General features: G+C 45.7%; 1 protein-coding gene across 5 annotated transcripts in view; it reads left to right on the top strand.

Moving 5' to 3' along the window:
* Nucleotides 1–3437: 3437 nt before the first annotated feature.
* The window catches only part of FOXN3 (forkhead box N3), a 231973-nt gene continuing 210509 nt past the window's right edge, over nucleotides 3438–24901 (top strand). For 2 of the 5 annotated variants that reach the window (XM_084841062.1, XM_084841081.1), the window contains exons 1-2: nucleotides 3733–4477; nucleotides 9619–10175. In XM_084841062.1, the coding sequence (XP_084697188.1) occupies nucleotides 9633–10175 (543 nt within the window). In that variant the 5' untranslated portion in view covers nucleotides 3733–4477; nucleotides 9619–9632. The other 3 variants (XM_084841072.1, XM_084841087.1, XM_084841050.1) reach the window with 3 other exon arrangements.

Below are 24901 nucleotides of genomic sequence, written 5' to 3' on the forward strand. Positions count from 1 at the left end.
TGTGTGTGTGTGTGTGTGTTTTGAGACACTTGACTTTTGACATCAGTGGCAAATAGAGGGAGAATGTCTCCTCTCTTGTTGATTTACTTACTTATCTCTCTCTAAAAGAACTTTCAGAGCTCTTTGAGTGTATGCACATCTGTGGGTGGGGTTAACATTTGGTAACTTGGGTTGTGTTTTAAAAACAACAAAATGGCCATGAGATAAGGGATGTTTGACTTAATAATTCAAGGTCCGCTTTAGCTTTAGATAAACAGGCGTGCTTGCGGGGCAAGCAGGGATAAAAGGACAATGGTATTTTGCTTTACAAGGGCCATTGTTTTAATTATTAATTCCTGTTGCTGGTAGGATACAGGATTGACTAGGTGTTGGCTTGGGTGGTATGGGGCTTTGTCATACAATATCCAGGATGCACTGCAGCTGTTGTTCTGGACCTATTAATCTCCAGGGATAACATGATAAACCATGTTTTGGTCCATAGGATCCTGCCCATAGGATTAAGATGAAGAGCACAGGATATTTTACGCTCCCCTGCAGGCCTACCAAACTCAGAATTTGTTGTCCTGGTCTCTGATCCAAAAGCAACTCCAAAGGGAAGGCTGTTTCTTGATTATTATGAATATATTCGTTGTTATCCAAGTTACTCTGTAAGATGTTTATCCTAGGAGAGTTTTAGATACCAACAATTGGTTTTAGCAATTGGGGATGGCAGTTTACCACAGGGAGGGGCCAGAGCTCAGTGGCAGAACACGTACTTTGCATGCAGAAGGCCCCAGGTTCAATCCCCGGCATCTCCAGTTAAGGCTGGAAAAACTCCTGCCTGAAACCCTGGAGAGCCGCTGCCAGTCAGTGTTGACAATACTGTGCTAGGTAGTCTGAATCAGTCTAAGGCAGCTTCCCATGTTCTGGTGTTCCTTCTTCCAATAAATCATGCTTGATGAATTTGTCTAATCCCCCTTTAATGCCATCCAAATTGGTGGCCATATGATCTAGCTAGATGTGTGTTTCTTTTTTCTTGCATTATACACACAGGCACAACCCTAAAGTTTAAGCTTAAGGGCCAAATCCAATCTTACATGAGCAGATGTTTGCTTGCACAATGGGAGTTTCCCTTTCTCCCCTGCACCCTGCAGTTCTCTGCAGTCCCCCACACACTCCCCCATAGCTGTTCCTGTGGGTTCCCCAACCCTCCAGAGCAGATGGTGGTGGGGGGATGTGAGGGGCTGCAGGAGGAAGGGGAAATTTGGTCCGTTAGCAGTATTCATTCTGCTGGCGGAAGGACACCACTGGATTCAACTCTAACTTAAAGTTAAAATAAATGGGGCCTTAGACCACGCAAACATAGGCATATTTGCTTGGAAGTTAGTCCCACTATGTTCAGTGCTTCTTGTTCCCAGGTGAATGAGTACAGGATTACAGCCAAAAGCATTTGTCATTGGCTGGACCCTTCTAAACAAATTCATTCCATTCCTAATCAAAATTTGCAGAAAAAGATTTCGTATTCAGCTAAGAGGCCTAGATGTGAGTAAGAGGCCTGCCTACCAGTTTCTTGTGGCCTTAGGGCAAGGGATGCCTAGTAGATTCCACCCAAACATAGGGCTGAGTGCCATTGCCTCTGTACTTCATCTGCTTGTGAAGAAGAGGTGCTAAGAGTTGTAATTGACTCAGGGAATACCTGGGAGAGATTAGCTTTTGTAGCACAATTTTGGGACAATCTGGCACAGTGAAATGCAGAATAATTTGACCTGATAGCTTTATTCTTTGTATGGAAAGAAATTCTAAGGGCAGGTTAAGTCATTCTTTTCAGCATCAGTAATCAATTCAAGAATGAGGGGCAGCAACCTACTTTATACTGATGTATGGGGGAGGGAGAGAAAAGCTTGCTCAATTAAGGGTGCAATCTTATGCATGTTTAGACAGAAATAAGCCCTATAATTCCCAGCATTCCCCAGACAGTCATGCTAACTGAGGAATGCTGAGAGTTGTAGGAGTTTTTTCTGTTAAGCATGCTACTGGGGAAGAGCAGAGGGTATTTCCAAGTAGCGCCAGAAAGAGTGAAGCGGCTGGGCCAAACCCGAAAGGACACTCAGCTGTGGATGTGTCTGGTGGTGAAAAGAAAATCCGATGCTGTAAAGAACAATATTGTTTATGAACTTGAGCACGCTCCGGGAGAGAGCGCAGGACAGGAAGGCCTGGCGTGCTATGGTCCATGGGGTCACGAAGAGTCGGACACGACTGAACGACTGAACAACAACAACAACAACAGCCATAAGGTGACAGATTTCAGGATACCTATTGAAGGCAGCAAATTGTCAATAATATAGTCTATTATATTTTTTACTACCATGGTGGGCATTGCTTGGATTGTCTGCTTTGGGCATCAAAGTATCTTGGGCCATCTCTGCTCAGATACAAAAGGTCTCTTGATAGTTGCTTCAGATCTTATTATCTCCGATACATTCACAATCCTGTGCACACTTACTTGGGAGTAAGGCCTACTGACCTACTTTGGGGAGTAAACATGCACAGGATGGGGGTGCAGAACTGTGCCTTTTGTTAGCATTTCAGCGTTGGTGTGGCGTGTCCTTTGTTTCGCCCTTTGGTATGTGGATTAGGGAAACTTCAGCATGTATCAGCTTCCTGATCCATTTACCATGTGGCAAAAAAAAAAGTACTTTCACTGCCTTTTTAATAGCCTGTAAAATACATGCTTTTTCCAACATGGAAATTAATCCTTGGGTTGGAAAAATAATATGTGAAGTAGCCCTCAAGGATCACAGGGGTTTCTGCTGCATTGTTTAGCTGCTCTTTAAAAGTGGGAGACTTGGAGGGGCAGGGGAAGAGAAAATAAGGCTTCAATCCCACACTCATTTACCTGGGAGTAAGTCTAATTGAACTCTTACAAAGTTTACTTCTGTATAGGACAGTACTGAAAATAAATGAATGAAACTCCTTAGGATTGATTGTTTTCAGTAAGCTTGGCACAACAGCTTTACGGGCGGGACTATTTGTGTTTCATGGCCATTTGACCCCTTATTTACATTCTCTTTATGTGTGTATCTTCCAACTGATGATAACTATGTACCTGAGAAGTGGTGGGTTCTAGTCCATGAAACCTTCTGCCATAATAACAATGCAATGCTATGCAGGTTTATTTAGAAGCTAGTTGCGCTGTGTTCAGTGGGGCTTTCTCCCAAGTAGATAAATGTCGATAGGATTGCAGCCTCAATCTGTTAGTCTGCAATCTTATCCTCACTTACAAGAGAGTGAGCTCCATTGCGCTCAGTGGGACTTCTGAGAAGATATATGCATAGGATTGCTCTGTTAAAGGAGCAATGCGATGCACGTTGAGACAGAAAAAAAATCCTACAACTCCCAGCATCCCCCAGCCAGCACTGTTGGCTGGAGAATGCTGGGAGTTGTAGGACATTTTTTTCAGTCTCAACATGCATAGCATCGCGCCCTAAGTCTTTACCAGCCCCCCATCTCTCTCTCTCTCTCTAGTTAAGCAGACTTTCCAACTGACCAGCCGCGACCGTCTTGTTGCAGCCTTTGAAATACACAAAACTGTCCGATGCTTTTCATCCAGAGCGGGCGAAAGAAACGCGCGCGCACACCACCAGAAGTGACTTTCAGGCTCATCCACATACCACGTAGGCTGTCGGGGAGGGGAAGAGCGAAAAAGGGGAAAGCCAGTCCGAAGACCCGGAGGAGGTGAGTCTGTGCAACATTTAGGACTCTCCAAGTGGTGGAGAGCGGAAGGGAGGGAGCAGAGAGGCAGAAAGAGGCGGCAGCCGCCGCCGGTGAATTTCCTGAGTGATCACAGGCCCCAGCCGGGCCGAGCGGGGGGCATCCAGCTGGAGTGGCTCGGGCGGCCGAGCGGTGCGCGCCAGCTCCCGCCTCCCTTTTGGGCTCGTCGCGCAATTAGGATCACGGCGCAATACAGGCGAGGGTCCCTCCTCCGCCTCCTCCCTTCCTCTCCCCCCTTCTCCCGCCAGCTCCCCTGGCCCAGCCCTCTCCTTTCCGCTGTGGCGGCGAGTCTCGGCTGGCCCTGCCCACGTTTCTCTCTCCTCCTCTCTCTTTCTCTCCCCCCCCCCCCCGCGCGCCGTGGTCATGTGTTGCCTTTTTTCTGTTGTTTGCAGTGGAAACAATTTCGCGTTCTCCTGCTAGCTCCGACCCAAACCGCTACTCCAATCCGGAGGATCCCAGACGGAGGGAGGAAAAGGGAGGACGGGTGGGGGCGAAGCAAGAGGTGTGGGGAGGGGGGAATTGCAGCGGGGGGGGGGTCCCATGCTCTCCTCGCCTTCCCTCTCCGGCTCCGGGATCCCCTTCTCTCTTTCCCCCGCTCCTAACCTTCGGCCACATTCTTGGCTCCGGGCTAGGGGGGAACAAGCGATGCCTCGTTCCATCGGATGAAAAGTTTGCATAATGGTCATGGGCAAGACCGCCGTGAAAATCTAGAGCTCTCTCAAGCCAGGTAAGTTTTGGGATTTTTAAAAAATACATTTTTTTTGAGGGGGAGGGGTGGTGGTTTTTGTTTCTCCCCCTGCTGCTGCTGTGTTTTTTCCTTGTGGATTTTTGTCTTTTAAAATTGCGGTTGCGTTGTTGGGAAGATTGCGTAAGATTCTCTGCATTGGAATCGGAAAGAAGAAGGAGGCGGAGGGGAAAAAAACAGAGAGACAAGATAAGGTGGTTCAGCGCAAAGACGGTATCAAATCAGTCGGGGGTGTCTCAGAAACAACGGCCTGATCGTCTCTAAAATAGAAACAAAAAGCGATCGGTCCCCCCCCCCCCCACTGGGTTGTCAGGTGAAGCGAAGAAGGAAGCGATTCGAGCTAAGAGTTGCAGGCACGACTCGAATGTGTAATGCTGCTGCTGCTGCTGTAGTTGCCCGGTTTGCAAAGACTGCTGGCGAATGGAGTTGGCATTGGGGTTTAAAGTTAGGCTGGGGTTAATATATATATGTACACACACGCGCGCGCGCGCGCGCACACAGTGCCCGGTCGAGGAATGCTCCAGCCTTCAAAGCATTTTGTCTAATATCTATTGATTGCCGCGAGAGTGGGTTCTCTCCCTCTGTTACTAGACCCTTTGGGGCAGGGGGCGGGAGGGGAGTTAAAAAAAACAAAAATAAACTTTAGTCATTTCCTAGTAGAGCGAGCCATTCTTCATAACATTAAAACGTTAAGATTTTTTAAAAATGATAATGATGGTGGTGATGATGATAGTTACAAGAACAAAAACACCCTTATGGTTTCTGTGATAGTCTGGTTAGCTTTTGTTGTTGCATTTATTATTGCATGATCTGCGAGAAGAAAGGCTAGTGCAAGGTTTATGACATCTGACTAGCATTGAAGGTATGTTTGCTCGAAATGGCACTGTACAGGCATAAGTGCAGTTTTCCAGTCTCCTAGCAACGCCAGTGATTGATTCGAATCCTGGCCAATCGGAGTGCTCCTTCCCCCCTTCAAATGTTTTTGACAAGTACAGTAGGGAGTGTAGCAAAGTGCTGCAAGAAATCTGTCCCTGGCTGGATACTCCTTTCTTCCCTTCAAAATGACGGCCCTCGATGATTATGATGATGAGATACACATCTGTTTGAGCCTAGTTTGTGCATCCTTCTCCAATGGAGCATCCTCAAGATGTGTTGGACAACAGTTTCCAGCCAGCCAGTAGCCATGCTGGCTGGGGATGATTGCAGTTGCAGTCCACCCCATCTTGAGGGTGCCTGGTTGGGAAAGGATATATAACAATTATTCTGAGAAGCATTAATAACTAGTGATTGGCTTCCTCCTTTCTTCCCTCTCTCCCTCCTCCCTTTGTGCTTCTGCCATGTCAGCTTTACTACTAGAAATGCGAGAGATTGTGCCTCTCTTGCAGCAAGAAAGTTTGTTTTTACACATGCCCGTAAGCACCTGCAGACATATCTCATAGAGCTACTTAACTGGCAGCTGATTACAAAATATTTGCTTAACTGCAGTATCCCATCTGATTTCACTAAGTATGAAGCGCAGGAAAGAAATTTCTTTAGAGCTGGAGCCCACTCAGGGAAAACATAGTTGTGTTTCTAAAATCATTCTTTAGTTAATGTGCTGTATACCCCCCCATTAGCTTATAAAATCATAGGGTTGCAAGGGGCCTACAGGACCATCGAGTCCAACCCCCTGCTCAGTGCAAGAAGCCTGATTCCCAGGCGGAATCCTATCCAAGTACTAACCAGGGCTGACCCTGCTTAGCTTCCAAGGTCAGACATATTCAGCCCTTTGCTCCCTAGCTGGATATCTAGATTGAAGCCAGGATTTCTGTCATCTATAATGTAACTTAGCTGACATGGTTGTTTGCTGCCATCCCTCACAAGGTGCTGAGAACTTTCCATGCCCTCTTGTGACTTGCAGCTCTTGAATTTCTAGGTTCTGGCAAAGGTGTAAAAAGTTCCGTCAGATTTTGAATCACTTCTGGAAGTTGTAATCCTTCTGCACATAAAAGGTGGTCACCTTCTTACACCAGTTACTTCTTGCAGCATTTATGTTTTGAATGGTTTTACTGTGATCTTAAAATCAAAACATAAAGCAACCTGAATAAAACAAAGTTGTTGATGTTGATACATATATGGTATAATGTACATTTCAACACACACACATACAGACCCTCCCCCCGCCCCACAAAGCTGTATGTACTGTTTCCCAGTAGCTTATTCAGGTTTTTAAAATATTAATGATCCCAAAGTCTGTCCTTTTGAGTTCAGTGGCATTTACTCCTATTAAGTGTGTTTTGGATTGCTGCCCTAAAATCTCATGCTTAAAGCTATTGATAACACCAAAGATAATGGTTTAGAGGATTGTATTTTAACTAACTTTGGTTAGTGTTGGACACAAAACAGCTAAGCTTGATGTTTGGTAGTTGCAGGCTGAGAGTTGCCACAGTATCCATCCGTTCACCATAAACTCTTAAAAAGAAGTCACTAGTTTTTGTGTGAAAATTGATGGTAGCCCTTTGGGAGAATGCTGGCAAGTAAGCAAATTAAACTGAAAGAGAGCAGCATGTCGTCATAGCAACAGAGCAATTAAATTATGTTGTCAGCCATGATATAATTTTCCTATTTAAAAGCTTGCTCATGGGACATAAGTTCTGTTTGTACTGAACTTGCTTGGCTACAGTGCTCCCAGCCGAAGACTGGGGAGGTAAATAATGTTTTAGGGATACACAAAATGTGGTATCATTTAGGATCCACGTCTCTATGCTCATCTCTCCCCTCCCCCATACTCGTATGCTTCAATTCATTAATACTGAAACAGTTTCTCAGTAACTTCTCTTTACATTGTACTTCTAAAATACAGTTTAAATATTTGTATGGAGTTTATAAAGCCATCTTGAGCAGCAAGAATATAGCAGTATTTTCCTGGGTTTCCAAAACCATTTTTAAAAATAATAATAATGTGGAGGAAGTGGTATAGGATTGTAGCTTATTATTATTATTATTATTATTATATTGGGAAAGGAACTGGGAAATGTAGCCTCAAACTTCTGAATTTCAGATATTAAACTGGTTATTAAAAAGAGAAGCTTGGTTATAATTTTGTTATTTGCTGAAATTGGTTTTACAGAGTTCTCGCTACCAAGTATGAGAAAATGTATTGATGTGAGATAATTCCATTATATCCACTTCCACAGAAATTTTTAAATATTTTCCTTCACATGAATGTTCATTTTTATCTATCCTTTATCTCTGAATACTCTTTTCTTCCAAATCGTCCTGTTTTTAATGACCTCTTATGTAATTACAACTTCCTCTTGTTCTAGTATCTCCTAGATAGCATCAAGTCCCTTCCCAAAGTTTTGTGTTCAGTGGTCTGTGCGTTTAAAAAATGGCAATGCAGTATTTTTAAATTAGAGGTTCTGCTAAGCATTCCCCCCTCTGTGCCCCTTCTGATACTGACACAAGTTTGCTTTGTGTTTTTAAAAAGCAAGTTCTACTTCTCAGATGCTTTTTCTTTTAAAGTGTAATGCCCACCCCTTCCCTTGAAGTATGTTTGGTGAATTATATTAAAAAATGTCTACCATGCTTCCTGTTAACGCTTTATGCAATGTAATCAGAATGATGTGTTTCATTATTAGTACAGCTACTGTACTACTAGGTTAGGCAAGCTTTCAAGTTACACAGACCTTGTACCCATACAAGAGTTTTTACTTGCTCTTAAATGAATAAAAACTAGTACCCAGACAAGTAGTGACTTCTTTCTTAGAGCAAAATCTTAGACATGTCTGCTCAGAAGTAAGGCTCATTGAGTTCCTAGAAGTAAGACCCAGGTAAGTGGGTATAGGATTGCAGGCTAAAGGCGCTATCTGATAAATGTTTAGACAGCAATAAGTCCTACAATTCCCTGGGAATTGTAGGACTTATTGCTGTCTAAACATGCATCGGATAGTGCCCTAAAAGAATCAAATGATTTATGTTACACCTTTGGAAGAAGGATGAACTGTTGCTGAAGGGAGAAGAATAGTCTGATGTGATTTATTAATCCTGAGAACAGAAGTCAGGCTTATTCATTGGAGTGTTTGGGAAAGGATATTTGGGAGATATTACGAAGATTTGAGTATTGACTTTTTAAAATGATACATATAGCCACTTTTGTTTTAAATAAGTTCAACCTCTTTGTCTGTGTTTTCCAGCTGTGGTGCCTTTGGATTTAAAGAGCAACAACAACATTTATTTTGAAATAATTAAAATGTAATACAGCCTTGTCTATTTTTGCATATCCTTCTCTGGGTCTAATATAGCAACAACAGCCTCTACTGATTGGTACATGATGTCACTCTTCATGCTTTCTTTTAAGTCATGCTTATCACAATCATTGCTCACTCTCATTTCAGTTAAATTTGTATCACTGGGGTGGATGTGTGTGTCCCCCCCACCCACCCCTACCCCGCTCCAAACTTAGTGTTTGTATCCTTAGGTCTTGACTCTAAGCCCAAAGCTGCAGAATTGCTCTGCGGTTTCTTTTAGAGGCACAGAGTTGGTAGCTGTAGAGAGTGAGTGCTTGGTTGTAAATGTGGCTGGTGTCTGTGTGTAAACATGGAGTTTTGCCTGCCTGCGCATTCAGCCAGAGCTGGAGAGGCAATAATTATAATGTGGCTGTGTTCATACTGGAAGTGAAACAGCTGAGCTTAATCTGAAGCAACTGGTCTTAAGTGCTCATTTTTTTTTTGCTTATTACAAGCAGTGAGAGTGACATAGCCAGTGATATTTACAGTCCTCTAAACCTATGCATGCTTGCTCAGACGTAAGTCCCACTGATTTCCTTAGAGCTTGCTCTCCAAATAAGTATATAAAGAACTGCAGCCTTAAGAAGAACATCTAGAATATACCTTTCTTTCAATTGTTTAGACAAAACCCAGAGCCAATGATTGATATCCCATTCCTTTCCTAGCCCCTGAATGTTCTTACTTAACAAGCCTGGATGAGTGTTTATGTGATTCTGTCTTTTTTTTTTTTTTAATGTAGTTTTCATCAAAGTCCAAACTGTAGACTGGGGAAAAGCTGTCAGAGTGTTGTGATGCTGTCTTTGCCTTTACCAGCTAATGCTTTTTTTAAAAACAAAATTGGATTTATTTTACCAGGAACCTCATTCTAAATGGGTCCAGTTATGCCTCCCAGTAAGAAGCCAGAGGGCTCGGGAATTAGTGTTTCCAGTGGACTGAGCCAGTGTTACCGGGATAGTGACTTATCAAAGACGCTCCATGATGATGAAGACTTAGACTTTTCTTTACCTGCCCTCCGACTGGAAAAAGGTCCCATGGAGGATGAAGAGCTCACCAACTTGAACTGGCTACATGAGAGCAAAAACTTGCTGAAAAGCTTTGGGGACTCAGTCTTAAGAAGTGTTAGCCCAGTGCAGGATCTTGACGATGACACCCCTCCATCTCCTGCTCATGCCGACATGCCCTATGATGCCAAGCAGAACCCCAACTGTAAACCACCGTACTCTTTTAGCTGCCTCATATTTATGGCCATTGAGGACTCTCCAAGCAAGCGCCTGCCCGTAAAGGATATATACAACTGGATTTTGGAACACTTCCCTTATTTTGCAAATGCCCCCACTGGATGGAAAAACTCTGTGAGGCATAACCTGTCACTGAATAAGTGTTTTAAGAAGGTGGACAAAGACAGAAGTCAGGTGAGGCTGCAATAATGCTACTTTTCCTGTCTGTGTTACATCTCCTAATCTTCATTCTCTCTCTCCCTCTCTCTAGTTTAAAATGGAATAAGCAGTCCTGTGTCTGCTCTCCCCATTTTAGTTTACTGCATTCAGAAAGCCCTCAGATGGTTTGCACTCAGATGGTTCCTTTTCGACAGCATGTCTAAACAGCTGCAAGACAGTGCTGTTTGTGTAAATGTATGGCATGTGTTTTTAAATTCCAACTTGTGTGCCTATGAATAATGTTGCGATCTCATTTTGTGGTTGCTGTGCTGTGCTAATGGTTTCCAGATATACTGGATGTATGTAGTTGCATAGAGTGGATTGTACACTGTGTTTCACTTACGGCGCAATCCTATGAATATTTAGACAGAAAAAGGTCCTACAGCTCCCAGCATTCCCTGTCTAAACATGCATAGGACATTAGACGCTTCCATACCCTTCCTTTGTTTTCTTTCTAAGACAGGTAGGTTGCCGCTCAGGGTATTGGAGAAACATGGAGGTAGATGTACAGAAATATTTCCGCTTCCTTATTTCTGGCGTCACATTTATAGGCAACTTGATGACTTGTGTGCCTGCAGTTCTGTGTTTGTTGCAAGACCTGTTTTTCCTAGGGTGTTTCTTGGTCTCCCATGCAAGGGTCTTACCAGGTCCACACCTCAAGTTCAGCAGAGCTCACAGACCATACACTTGGGCCTGTGTTTCTGCAGGTTTTCCCATCCTTGTGTGGTGTTATCTGATTGGGGGGAGCACTGATTTTGGGAATAAGGCTTTTGCTTGTGTGTGTTGGGGCATGTGCTTGAATTGGGATGAGGTGAACGTCTAGTTACTAGTATCTGCGGAAGAGAAAGGTGCTCAAGAGTGGTTTACAGCTTGGTCTGCCATCCAGGCATTGCTTAGGATGCAGATGCCCATAGAAACTGCTGTGTGCCAGGTTGGACCATCTGACCATCTAGCCCAGTCTTGTCCGCTTTGGCTAGCAGCAGCTGTTCTTTCGGTTCTTTCCCATCACCTGTTTGCTCCCTGATCCTTTCAACTGGAGATGACATGGACAGTAAGAGGCACCTTCGGTATGCAAAGTTTGCACTCTATCACTGGGTTATGGTCCTTTCCCATAGCTTTAGCATGTGACTTCAGACCTTTCTTTGAACTGCTGTTATGACTTGGGATTGCCTTCTGAGACTGTTAAAATTACACAGTTGCAAAACCAACATTTCTGTTGTATGGATCTCTTATTGGTATAATTTGCAAAGGCAATCTATATTTGATATCTGTGCAATTGATGCTTCATTTCTATCAAATCTGTTGAATATTAGGAAACTCTGTTGTGTAAGCACAATAGGTGGCAGGTAAGAGTATGAGAAAATGGACTGTACTTGTAATTGAAATGGTCAAGAATGCTTGCAAAATAATTAATGGCCACCTTAAAAAGCAAATCCTTGTTTTTATTATTATTTGGCTAAATGTGCACTTTCCCTTCCTGTTTCTCCAAAATGCTAGAAACTGGAAATGGCTTTGTGGGTATCCCCTTGCCTAAAAGAGAGAAGCAGATGACATGGTATCAACTACTTCTGCAGGCCTGAAGGGATCATTGCAGGCTGCAGTGTGTATTTCCCAGCGTTGGGCACTTTGGGTTATGTGTGAGTGCCTGGAAAAAGGGAGCTATGCAGGTACAAGGCAATTACTCCAGGCATCTTACTCCCTGCCTCTTTCTCTTTCTCTTTCTCTTTCTTTCTCTCTCTCTCTCTCTGTTATAGGTATGACCCAGAGCTTTGGCTATTGGGTGGTGTAGAAATGTCATAAATTAAATGAAAATGAAAATCGAGGTTTGTATACTATTGCATGTCAAAACATAAAAATGCTTTAAATGCAAAGGGGAAGCATTTGTATATAAAAGTGATGGTGAGTGGTCTTTAATCTTGAATTAAAAGACTGAGAGGCAGCCCAGAACACCTTGAACATAAATGGTATGTTCTTGCTCTGGAGGGAAAGAAGGAAGTTGAACTCTGCAGTAATTTTATGCTGCAGTAGCCTTTCTCTCACTTCTCTTTCCCCCTCCCTCCATTGACACCATGCAACCAGATAGTCATACTTTTGCTTCTTTAGCAAACTTTAATATCTCCTCCAGTTGTTTGTAGTCTCCTACTGAGAGTGGCTGTGGATGATCTTTAGGCTGTGATGTCAGGTTTTAGAGGTAGAGCAGGATGGTTTCAGTCATGATTTAAATGGTCAAGAAAAAAGAAGGCTACTTTTAAATCAAGTTTCCTGTTTGCACGTTTGAAGTTTCCTTTTAAAAGTGCATAGCAGTTGTTTGCTGTAGCCGTTTTAAAATGTTGATTTACAACTAAATAGAGCCCTTAGAGGAGGGTATACTCTATTATCTCTTAATATAACACTTTAACTACTCTAGAAAATGGCACATGATTGCTTATTTAATAGATAAGTAGGTCTTGTGTCAGGCTGCAGAAGGATATTGATTAGAAGTTAACCTCCCTGCCCCCACACCTCATAGGGGATGATCCTTCCTTCTAGGGCATTAAAGAGCCCTCTTTCCCCCTCAGCCTTCAGCTCTCTCTTTGCTTGTGTTTGCATCCTTTGACTGAGCAGAGGGGCAAGGAAGGGAAGGTGCACACCGACTTTCCATTCCCTGAAATAGCATGGCTCAGTGCCTGTGTACGTACCTGGGTGTACATTTTGGGTGAGGATGTCAGATGAAGCAGGGTTCTGTTATGCTCTATTGCAGTGCTCCCCAACCTGGTGCCCTCCAGTTGTTTTGGACTTCAACTCCTGTCTGCCCTAGCCAGCATGACCAATGGTCAGGAATGGTGGGTGTTGTGATTCAAAACGTCTTGATTGTTAGTAATCTATATATTTCTGGTGTGAAAACTGAGCCAATTGCAGAGCTCAGCTAGTGAATGAGCATAAAATAAGAGCACAAAATTACTCCATGTGGCCTCAGTGAGATATAGGCAGGTATTCCCTGGAGCTGAGAGTAGATTGCAATGCCTGGCATAACTTCTTTCTCCTTTTTATCAAGCCCATAATTCAAAAACATAGAGCACATGATCTGTTGTGCCTTATTTGTAATGCATAAACTCAAAAGGCAGATACTTTAACCAGAGTTTGTTTACCTTAAGAAAATAGTCCTTTAACACAATATATTTCAGACTAGTCCATGGAGTATAGGCTTTGAATTAACATGTTTGTATTCCTTTTCAGGCAGCATTTTTAGACTAGGCTATTCTAAAAAATAGAATAGTTGATATTATTTTTAAAACCCCACTGATTGAAAACTTCTTTAAAAAGACTTTAAAAAAATCTGATATTGTCTGATATAGAGTAGTGTACTATAGCGCAGTCTGATATAGAGCAATGCTCATATCATTCTATTGTGTCATGGAGCAAGGCAAGTTTATGTGCTAATATTGTGCAAATGTATTGCTTTTTGATGAACACCTTTTTGTTAGTACTTCTTGAAACAGAAAGAAAAAGTTACGCTTGATCAAGAATTCTGTGAAACTAAAAAGTCTGCATATTCTGACTTCATTCTAGGTTGGCCCAGTAAAGAATGACATGTTGATCTTCCTTTCGCTTCCTATATTTTAAGTTGTCCAGAGTTGCTAAAAATAGCAGGTGGAGTTGTTTATGTTGGGTGGCATCGGTTTTCACTGTATGCTGTTGGTACTCCTTCTTTAATACTGAGCTGTACATTGCAGAGAAGCAGCAGATGCTACATAGCGCTGTGTCTAAGTTGTATCTGTATCTAATCTTTCCCATCTTCCAGTGGTAGGTTTTCTTCTTCTTCAACAATTTTTCTTCTTTATACACCTTTGGCTTTTATTAACTTAACACACACACAATAGTAGAATTTCTTCCACTATTGCAACATATTTTTGGCATGCTAAAGACCCCTTAAATGGAAACTAAGCATTTTACCCCAAGTATCTAGCACTGAAGCTGGTTTTGTGTGTGCAGAGTTTTTTGTTTTTTGTTTAGAAAACCTTTCTCTGCCTGCGATTCTCTCAGTTCAGGACTTGAAGCATGTATTCCCTAAGACACACACACATAAATCAGTTCCAAAATTTGCAATCCTTTTCCTCACAGGCAGTTAAGGCCTACTGTTTTATCCAACATGTCCAAAAGAGAAAAGACTTAGCCAGGACTATGTTACATGTAACACTCAAGCTCTTTCCGGTATATGAACTGTTTTGTTTTGGGTTCTTTCTTTTTTGGTTTGGCTACATTATTATTTAAGTGGTTCAAATCTAATCTTTTTCACTTGAAATGTGCATGGTTTTGTGATCACTCTGTACTTGCAATTCATTAAGCCTTTATTTTGCACTTGGTCTTATTTTGCATTCCATAGTAGAAGCAGACTGAATGCACAACTAAATGGAAAGCAAATGTTCATTAACATAGACCCTGGTTTATAAGTTGTCTATGTATTTTGACGTTCTCAATATGTATTCCTTCTGTAAAAACATTTGGGATGCTACAAGAGCTGAATCAGGATTAGGGAAGAACTTAAAAAAAAAGGAATTCCAGAAAAAGTCTTGGATCCTAACCTTGGGAGGGTCCCAGGTGCATGTTGAAACCATCTTACGGCCTGGTAGGGCCAGATTTGAGTATCTACACCACACACCCACTTTCCATCGCAGACTCCTTGGCTTTAACATCAGCCACTTCCCCCGCTCCTTTTTTTGCTTTGTTTACTATTTTGCCTGAGGAGGAGTTCTGAAGAATCTGAAAGTTTTCACTGTATTTTGTGTCCTTTGAGTTGACCTATTAAAGGTATTACGCTAATATGGTTTTTAGCATTTTTCTTTTGCCCAACTCAGCTACCTTTGCTTTTTGCGTAATGTTGGTTCTGTGTTCTGCTACAGGAAGGGGGAATTGCTGAAATCTGGGGAATCTCCCCTTGCCCAAGTGGAAGTGTTTTTTACTTGTGCAGTACCATTTTGGGGTCCAGTCCAGTGTCTTGAACAATCTGTAAACCTAAGAAATCTTAACTGATTTGCTTTTTTTGAGGGGTGGGGTGTGGAGTGTGGCGCAGACATAATACCTTGCATAGAGCTTAGGTTTAGCTACATAGAGATATTTCAGGTGAGCAGGGAAACTGATTCCTACACCCCTTTTTGTTTTGCTTTGCCTTCCTCATTATTTCAGGACTTCACTTTCAGTTGAAACTGCTACAGCAACCTTAAGTGCGTTTCTTGTGATTGCTGTGCTGCATAGTCGAGACTGTGGTGTAACAGCCAGGATATGGGACTCTTGATAGAAGTCCAACTGGAAGGGAAGATTGAGATGGAGCAGGAAATAAGGAGGAAGCAAGTGGTACAGAAGAAGGGTAGGTGGATGGTTGGACAGAGTGCTCAACTGTGAGTTGAGTCGATAGTTCTTTTTGTACAAAATGGTGGACGTTAAATGGGAATGAGAGTGTTGTAGGTTTAGCTACATAGAGAGATTGCAGGTGAGCTTTCTGAGGACACCTTTGGTGGATGGGTATCACTTTTTCTAATGTTGTTCACTCTTTTTCTCCCCACTCCCCCCAGCTGGGAGAGGTTCTTCATTCCCTTGCAGCAGCCATGAATACGGGCTAGATATGGGGAATGGCCTCTGAATACCTCGCAAAACTCCATAGCTGATGGTCTCTCACCAGTAAAGTATTGAATATAATCTTGAATACCAAAGGCATTTCTCTCCTTCACGTCATTGGACTGTTCCACTTAACTGGCAGTGTGACCCTAAATGCCTTCAGCATTACTGTCTACAAGTTGCTGAGCTTGATGTTTGTAATTTTTAATACTTGCTAAATTAATGAAAGGGGAATGCTCAGCAAATGACACATTTCTGAAATCTTTGAGAGGCTCCAGTGGATGCAAAACAGCATTTTAAAATTCTGTCAGCTCTGAGAATTGTGGGTATTCGTTAATTGATGTTGAATCTTCCAGATTTTTTTTTTCCCCTCCCTCCCTCCCTCCCTTCAGGGCATTCTCTACAATGTTTACAATAACATCTAAAAGGAATGCTTTACTCCTGAAGTTTATGGTTTTGGTTTCTGTTGTTGTTGCCAACTAGACTCCATCTCATGCAATATCTTTCGTTGGGTATCAAAGCTGTATGCAGAGGTTTGGAACATTCTCTTTCTAACACAGAATACAATAGAAAGTGGATAGGGAGGAGTTTTCTCCCTCTGTCATGAGACTGGAACCCAGTGGGGTCATCCCATGAAGTTGAATGGTGGGAAATTCAGGACAGACAAAAGGAAGTACTTCTTCACACAGTGCACCCTTAAACTGTAGAGTTTGCTTCCACAAGATATAGTGATGGCCGCCAACTTGGATGGCTTTAAAAGATTAGACAGATTCATGGAGGATAAGGCTATCAGTGGCTACAAGTCCTGATGGCTTCATATTACCTCCAGTATAGGAGATAGTATGTCTCTGCATACCAGTTGCTGGTGAATACGAGCGGGAGGGTGTTATTGCACTCATGTCCTACTTGTGGGCATCCCACAGGTAGCTGGTTGGCCACTGTGTGAACAGAGTGCTGGCCTAGGTAGGCCTTTGGTCTGATTCAGCAGGGTTCTTATGTTCTTAATAGCTACAGTAGATTCCCCAATCTGTTGCCCTCTAGACGTGTTGGTCTACAACCGTTGGAGAGCAATAAATTGTGGAAGACTGTGCTACAGGATCTGAATGAGAGGAGGGGCCCTTTTCCACTCAGTCCCTATTTTTTGTACATTTAAATGGGGGGCATTTATTTAAAGCCCCCCCTGGGGGGGGACTGTAGCCAAAAAGGCTCACAGAGCAGCTTGCATAACATCAGTAAAAACAAGACTGTCCTTGCCTTCAGGCTTACAATCTAAAAAGATGTAGGCCGCTGCAGGACCTGGACCCTGTTCCTCTGCCTGGCTCTTCTCCACCTGGCCTGGGAGGGCAGGGCCCCAACCTGATTCCAGCTGTAAAGGTTGCTCCTGCTGCTGGAGGTGCCAGAGACCACCTAGCTGTGAGTGCTGCAGGACCTGGACCTTGTTCCTTTTCCTGGCTTTCTCGTGGCCTGAGTATGTGCCTGGGTGGGAGGATATTGGGCCAGTTGGGGGGGCCTGAGGGGGGGCAATAAGTGTAGTGATAGGTAGCGGGAGATATGGCATTGTGAGGAGGACTTGCCAGGTAAGGGGAATGTGGCTCAGATAGTTAAATGGCCGTGCTGTGTTCTGATCCTCCCCTCACCCACAGGTTTGGTGGTTGCCCTATCAGCCTGCCCTTGGCTCTCCAGACGCTGCTTTTAATTGCAGATGGGTTCAGAATAAGGCCGCCCTTATCCATGACTTAACAGTGGATGAGGCAGCCGATCTGGCATGTGTAACTGAGACCTGGGTGCATGAGCAGGGAGGTGTCAGTCTCTCTCAGCTATGCCCCACCAGGGTACCTGGTCCAGCATCAGTGAAGAGCTGAGGGCTGGGGAGAGGGGGCCGCTGGGGTCTATAGGAATTCCATCTCCCTCTGCAGGTTTCTTGTCTATGTGACTACTGGTCTGGAGTGTTTGCACTTTGTGTTGGGTCAGTGGGACAGATTAGGGATTCTGTTGGTGTACCACCCACCCCGCTGCAAAACAGACTCTCTAGCTGAGCTGACGGAGGTGGTCTCGGGTGTTCTGTTGAGATCCCCCAGATTGTTGGTTTTGGGGAATGTCAATATTCATGTTGAGGGTACCTAGTCTGGGCGGCTCAGGATTTTATGGTCTCCATGACAGCCATGGGACTGTCCCAACATGTCATTGGCCCAACACGTGTAGTGGGGCACACTCTAGACCTGTTTTTCTCAGCTAGACATGGAAATGGTGACCTGAAGGTGGGGGGCTTTGTATCAGTCCCTTTGTCATGGTCAGATCACTTCCTGCTGAGGTTTAGACTTACAGCGGCTTTTTCCCCTCTGCAAGGGTGGGGGACCTATTAAGATGGTCTGCCCCTGGAGGCTAATGGATCCAGATGGTTTCTAGAGGACTCTGGGGGTTTTTCCGGCTGATATGGCTGGAGCTCCTATCGAAGACCTGGTTGACTTGTGGAATGCAGAAATGACCCGGGCAGTTGACATGATAGCGCCTGAGCGCCCTCTCTAGTGTAGAGCTCATATGGCTCTGTGGTATACCCCAGAGTTGAGAGTGATGAAACACAATAGGAGACGGCTTGAGTGCAGGTGGAGAAAAACTCCTAGTGGATGCAGTCAAACTCTGGTGTGTGGCTATGGCCAGGTATATTCAAAGGCAGTGAGAGTGGCAAGGAAAAAAATACTTCACTGCCTCTATTGTATCGTCCATATGCCACCCAGTGGAGCATTTTAGGGTTGTCCGGGACCTTTTATATTCTGGCCCCAAGGACACTATGAAACCATCTGTAATACGCTGGCTAGGCACTTCCAGAATAACATCTCTTGCATCCGGTGGGACTTAGACTCCAGTATTACTGCAGGTGAATCTGGTGAGGTATCCAGAGCACAGTCTTGTCCAGTTTTCTTGGATGAGTTTCAGTTGGTACAGTTCGAGGACATGGACAATGTGGCTGGACTGCAACCACTTCCATATTGGATCCTCGCCCCTCTTGGCTAATAAAAACTAGCAGGGAGGGAACAACCAGCTGGGCCATGAAGGTGATTAATGCCTTCTTGGGCTGCCTGAAAGAGGCGGTGGTAAGACCATTGCTGAAGAAATCCTCCCTAGACCCGAAAACTTTAATAATTATAGGCCGGTTGTAAATGTTCCATTCCTGGGCAAGGTCCTTGAGCAAGTGGTTGCCAACCAGCTCCACATACTCTTGGATGAGACCGATTATCTGGATCCATTTCCATTGGGGTTCTGGAAACAGCCTTGGTTGCCCTGTATGATGACCTATTTTGGGAGAAAGACAGTGGGAGTGTGACCCTGCTGATTCTCCTTGGTCTCTCGGCGGCTTTTGATACCATCAACCATGGTATCCTTCCGGGATGGCTCTCTGAGTTGGGAGTGGGAGGCACTGCATTGCTGTGGTTTTGCTCCTACTTGGAGGGTTGGCTCCAGAAGGTGGTGCTTGGGGAACACTGCTCAGCCTTGTGGATTCTCCAGTATGGGGTTCCACAAGGGTCCATTTTGTCCCCCATGCTGTTCAACATCTACATGAAACAGTTGACAATGAAACTGCTGACATGAAACAGTGCGGTCATCCGGAGTTTTGGAGTGCGTTGCCATCAGCATGCTGATGACATGCAGCTCTATTTCTCCCTTTCCTCTTCTTCAGGTGAGGCTGTGGATGTGCTGAATCAGTTCCTGGCTGCGACAGTGGCCAACCAGATGTTCCGATGGGTTGGCTGTTGCTTGGTGCCAGTTGAGGGAAGGTCGAAGGTAGCTGATCTTGCAGCAGAGGCAAAGGAACAGCCCGGCTTCTCTTCTCTCCTCTTCCTCCACTCTGCAGCCTGATGGAATGGCTGCTGCTAGCTAGTAATGCAACATAGTATGGGATATAGTGTGCCCACTTTTCCTTAGGGACCTTTCCTATTGTGTGGGGGCTATTATATTTTTCTAAGCAAAGCAGGACGTATTACAGCCTTGTAAATAAGCCTGCCAAAGTTAGTAGCCTGCAAAAAAAAAATTGTACTAGTCTGCTGGGGGCTGGCAGAATAGGAATGCAGAGCTGAATTTCTGGGCTGTGCACAGAGGAGGCAGTAACCTTCCTCTACCAGTCTGCTTGGTTTCTATGCTTGGTGAAAAGGTGGGCTCCTGACCACTTGCCTGCATGCAATAGGCGACCAGAGTCGTGCTTACATACAAGGTCAGATGGCATATGTGTTGACACTGTACCCGCAGTGTGGATGTAGATCTGTGTGTTCTTAGAGAAACCTATGAGAGAGATCAGGGATCCGACATTCCAGTAGCTGCTTAAGAATCTGGGTGTTTGGAGGCTGTGTGCTCCTCTGCTGCACAACAAACGTAGTGAACATACAGGCAACAGAGCAAATGGGAGAGAGCTGCTGAAACATCACATGCGGAAGTGTTGGCTGTGGTTGGGCACGTTTTGCATGAGCTCTCAGCCCCTAGCCTAATGCCGCCAAGATGTACTGTTATTCTCGCAATGTTTTTGCATATCTTCTTGCCTAGAACTGCTTGGTTATCAGCTTATAGCTGCATGAATAAAAGTGTGGTGGTCAGAGAACCTGAATCAGAAGTGTGGCTTAATAAAAGTAGGGGAGAGGATTAATTATGTCAATCGGCCAAAAGTAGAGTGTTTCCTGCGCCTCCCTCTGCCCCATATTTTTCATTTAGGGTGACTTGTGAGTGTTTCTCCAATATTAAGTTTTAATTTGTGCTTCCTCTTAATTTTTTTGGTAAGCGTACATTGATTGGTATAATGTATTGCCACAGGTTACCATTTAATATGACTACCTGCTGAATTAGCTTTACAGCTAAACAACCTTTTTTATATATCCAAGGAAAGAGGTGAAATGCTGTTGGACTATGCGTGCTGACAATCAATATCCCTACATACTAATGGATAGGGATGTACGGATTCCCCACTATCCGTTCCGGTGGGGAATCTGCCGGGGTGGGGAGGCAATCCGTCCCATCCCCTCCCCTCCGAATCCTCTGGAGTGGCTCCGCTCCACAAGGATTCCGCAGAGCTGCCCAGCTTGAGGGCCGCTTACTGGCTGGACCCATCCCATTCTCCTCTGTGCCGATCACCATTTTTTTAAAAGTCTAGACTGGACACATAGACTTATATGCAAGATTCACAGCTCTAGTTGCGTATAAGTGTATGGGCACATCTTGCTGATTGCCATTTTTTTTTTAAAAAAAATGGCGATTGGTGTGGAGGCGAATGGGACGGGTCCAGGAGCAAGCAGCTGGAGCCGTTCCGCATGGAATCCTCCTGGAGCGGAGGTAAGTGGGGCTGATCTGCTGTGGATTCTGGAGGCTGGATTCCAAAGAATCTGGCCTCATTTGAATCCATGGCGGATTTCTCCAACATCCCTACTACTGGAGGACTCATTCATCTCAAAGGGTGCACACGTGGATCCATATGCACACAAACGTCCCTTTCTTTATTCCCATTTTTTAAAGTTAAAAGTAAACTTAGTTGAATCTTGGTGTATTCTTATGTGTGTGGATTTTGCAGGCTTAGATCTTAGTTGATGATAGTGGGGGAGAGGTGCCTGAAATGCTAACAAATACAGAACTGACGGGTGGCAGAGAAGACAATTGGAGGCAGGTTTTTGTTTGTGCTCGGTCAAGAACATTAAGGTCAGTCATTAAACATCCAGATCCTGCTGGGTTGATGAGGAAGAGGGCAGATTGTAACTTTATAAGTTGAACTTGTTACAAATGCAAGCTTTTCACAGTAGGGACAGTTGTCTCTCTATTGTTTGAATGGATGCATTGGTTCTGTAATTGGAGCCTTCATACATGCCTCTTCTTTGAATAAGCTCCTCACATTGTGCATTTCTGTTTGCAGTTCCATTCATAAGACAGTTTAGATTGATACAGCAGGGCCTTCTCATCAGTGGCCGCTGTCAGGGGGCCCTAGCCGACCTCTTTCAGTCTACTCCAGTAGCCAACTCCAGACACAGACAAAGGATTCTTTTCAAGGCTTTATTCCTTTTAAAACTTAATAACTCTATCACCAGCGACTAAGCTATGAACAGCAGAGTAACCTATTCCCCGGGTTGGAAACAGTTGGTCCCCGTTTGAACGAGAATCACTTGCAGACCCTGAACTTATGGGCTAGGGAGAGTCCCTCCCCTTTTCCCTTGGGTCCTCTGGACGCGACCGTTGCTTGCGCGCCAAACGGGCGCTATGCCTCCTTTCCGTGCCCTCCATCGCTCGTTGCTCCCTGCATCTGCGTCAAGCATCCAGCCAGCCCTCCTCCCGCACTCCTTCACTCCCAGGAGCGCTATCTATGTCTGGAATGCCGGGAGGAGGAATCTCTGCCAGCTGCAGGGCCTGGGAGGGATGAGCGCGCTCCTCTCCCATGGACAGCTGTTCCTCCTCAGAATCAGAACTGCTTTGAGGTTCTGTGGGCTCAGTGTCCACCCTGACATCATCCCCGCTCCCATGAAGCCCCCCCCCCGGGCTTGTGGGGGTACAGCTGGTGGAAGTGCCTCAGCAGCAACGGAGCATGTACATATTCTGCAGGTTCCCAGGATCGCTCATCTGGCCCGTACCCCTTCCAGTCCACCAGATATTGCAGGCGTCCGTGAGAAAGGCGGGAATCTAGAATCTCTACGACCTCAAACTCCTCCTCTCCCTCCACCAGCACTGGTGGCGGGGGGGGGGGGAGCTGGTCGAGCGATGAGGGTCGCCAGAAACCAGGGGGGACAGCAAGGATCGATGAAAAACAGGATGGATCTTCATGGAGGGGGGGAGAGCCAGGTGAAAAGCAACAGGATTAATCTGGGCAGTAATCTGGAAAGGCCCCGTGTGACGAGGCGCGAGCTTCCTTGCGGGCGAGTGAGAGGGGAGGTAGTGGGTGGACAACCAAACCCAGTCTCCCGGTTGCAGAGATGGACCCAGCTGGCGCCGTCGGTCCGCAGAGGCCTTGTAGGCTGTCTTGGCTTGCTTGAGGGAGTCCCGTAAGAGGTGGTGTACCGCTCTCAACTCCTCTAAAAAGTCATGGGTTGCCGGCACCGAAGAGAGAGCTAGGGTGGACGGGAAAGCCTTGAGGTGGTAACCAAAACTGGAAAAAAATGGAGTTTGGCGGGTGGAAGCATGGCAGGCATTGTTATAAGCAAATTCTGCGAGAGGAAGCAAGGAAAACCAGTCAATTCCTCTCAGACATGTTCAGCTTCCTGGAGTGGTAGGCGCAGGGTTGCAACCCGCAGCCCGCCTGATCTGGTTGAAAAAGCACCGCCCCCACCACAAAGTCAGAGGCATCAGTTTGCACTACAAAAGGTCTCCTCGGGTCGGGATGTAACAGGATCGGCTCAGAACTGAAAAGCCTCTTAAGTTCCTCGAAAGCCTGTTGGGCAGATGCTGTCCAATGAAAAGGAGATTTCCTGCCTTAAGGAGGTCTGTGAGAGGAGATGTCAGCCGAGCAAAGCTGGGCAGGAACTTTCTGTAAAAATTTGCAAAACCCAGAAAACGTTGCAAGTCCTTCTTGGTGGATGGAGCCTGCCAGGAGAGGACAGCCTGGACCTTTGCAGGATCCATCCTGATTCCGTCAGCTGAGATAATGTAGCCAAGAAAGTCCGAAGAGGTTAGGTCAAACGCACATTTCTCCAGCTTGGCAGACAGATGGTTCTCGCGGAGGCGGTGGAGGACGGAGGAGACATAATGCTGATAGGCGTGGGGGTCCTCAGAAAATATAAGTAAATCATCGAGATATACAATGAGGAAAGTGTCCAAATAGTCCCGGAAGATGGCATTCATAAAATGCGAAACCGGGGGGGGGGGGGGAGACAGGCGAGCCCAAACGGCATCACTAGGTATTCATACGCTCCGTACCCAGTTCCGAAAGAGGTCTTCCACTCATCCCCTTCCCAGATGCGAATCAGATTGTAGGCGCCACGCAGGTCCAACTTTGTGAAAATCTTGGCTCGCCCCAGGTGCTCCAGCAACTCAGGTATGAGGGGGAGGGGACACTTGTCAGGGATGGAGACTGAATTGAGGGCTCTATAGCCGTGCACTGGGCGGAGTTCTCCAGATCGTTTGGCAACAAAAAAGGTAGGGGTGCAGGCCGGGGAGGAGGAAAGGCGAATGAAGCCACGTGTGAGATTTGTGTCCAAAAACTTGCGCAGAGCTCGAAGTTCCGGCTCCGACATCGAATACAGCCAGTCAGTGGGGATGGTTGTCCCCGGAATGAGGTTAATGGCACAGGCAAAAGGGCGGTGGGGAGGTAGCTGGTCGGCCTCCTTCTTGTCAAAAACATCCTGAAAAGCCGCATGCTTCTCTGGGAGGATGACGGTAGCTGAAGAACTGCCAGAAACAGACGAGGAGGGAGAGGAAAGTGTTAAGGCCTGGACTGGGACAGGTGCCTCCTCTGGGAGGCAATGCTCCTGGCAGTAGGGAGACGCAAACTCCACCTGCTGAAGCCCCCGAGAAATCTGAGGATTATGCTTAGAGAGCCAGGAAACACCCAGCACGATTGGGTATAGGGGAACCTTGGCCAAGTGAAACTGAATCTGCTCAATGTGGGACTGGGCGCGCAGAGTGAGTGGAATTGTAATACGGGTCACCACGCCCGAAGAGAGAGGACGCTCATCGATGGTCTCCACTGCCAAGGGGGCAGGAAGGGGCAGGGTAGGAATCTTGTGGAAGAGAGCAAACGTTTCATCCATGAAACTGGTCGTAGCTCCAGAGTCCACTAAAGCCAGGGCTTCCACCCCACCCCACTGGGAGGAGCGTAGGTGAACCGGCAATAGCAGATGGGAGGGTGGGGTGGGGGTTGCGGAAGGCACCCACCCGGTGGGGAACCGACCCCCACACTGGAGGCCACCAATAGGCTTGGGGGGCAGACTAGTCAGGCCTGGGGATGAGGAAGAGGAGGGAGGGGGAAGGAGAGGAGGGGGAGGCAAAGGAGCTGCGGATCTAACGCGGCAGGTCTTGGCGAAATGGCCCAGTTTTCCACACTGAAAGCAGCGGCGCTCAGCTCGCTGGCGCTCAAGCTCCTCTGGCGGCAGCGGGGCTCGGGTAGCTCCCAGCTGCATCGGGGTCTCTTCTGCTCGCACCGCAGGGGCGGGGGG

Source organism: Heloderma suspectum, chromosome 1 (assembly GCF_057233095.1).
Source record: "Heloderma suspectum isolate Gila_16-S chromosome 1, 16-S_ref, whole genome shotgun sequence".
NCBI lineage: Eukaryota > Metazoa > Chordata > Lepidosauria > Squamata > Helodermatidae > Heloderma > Heloderma suspectum.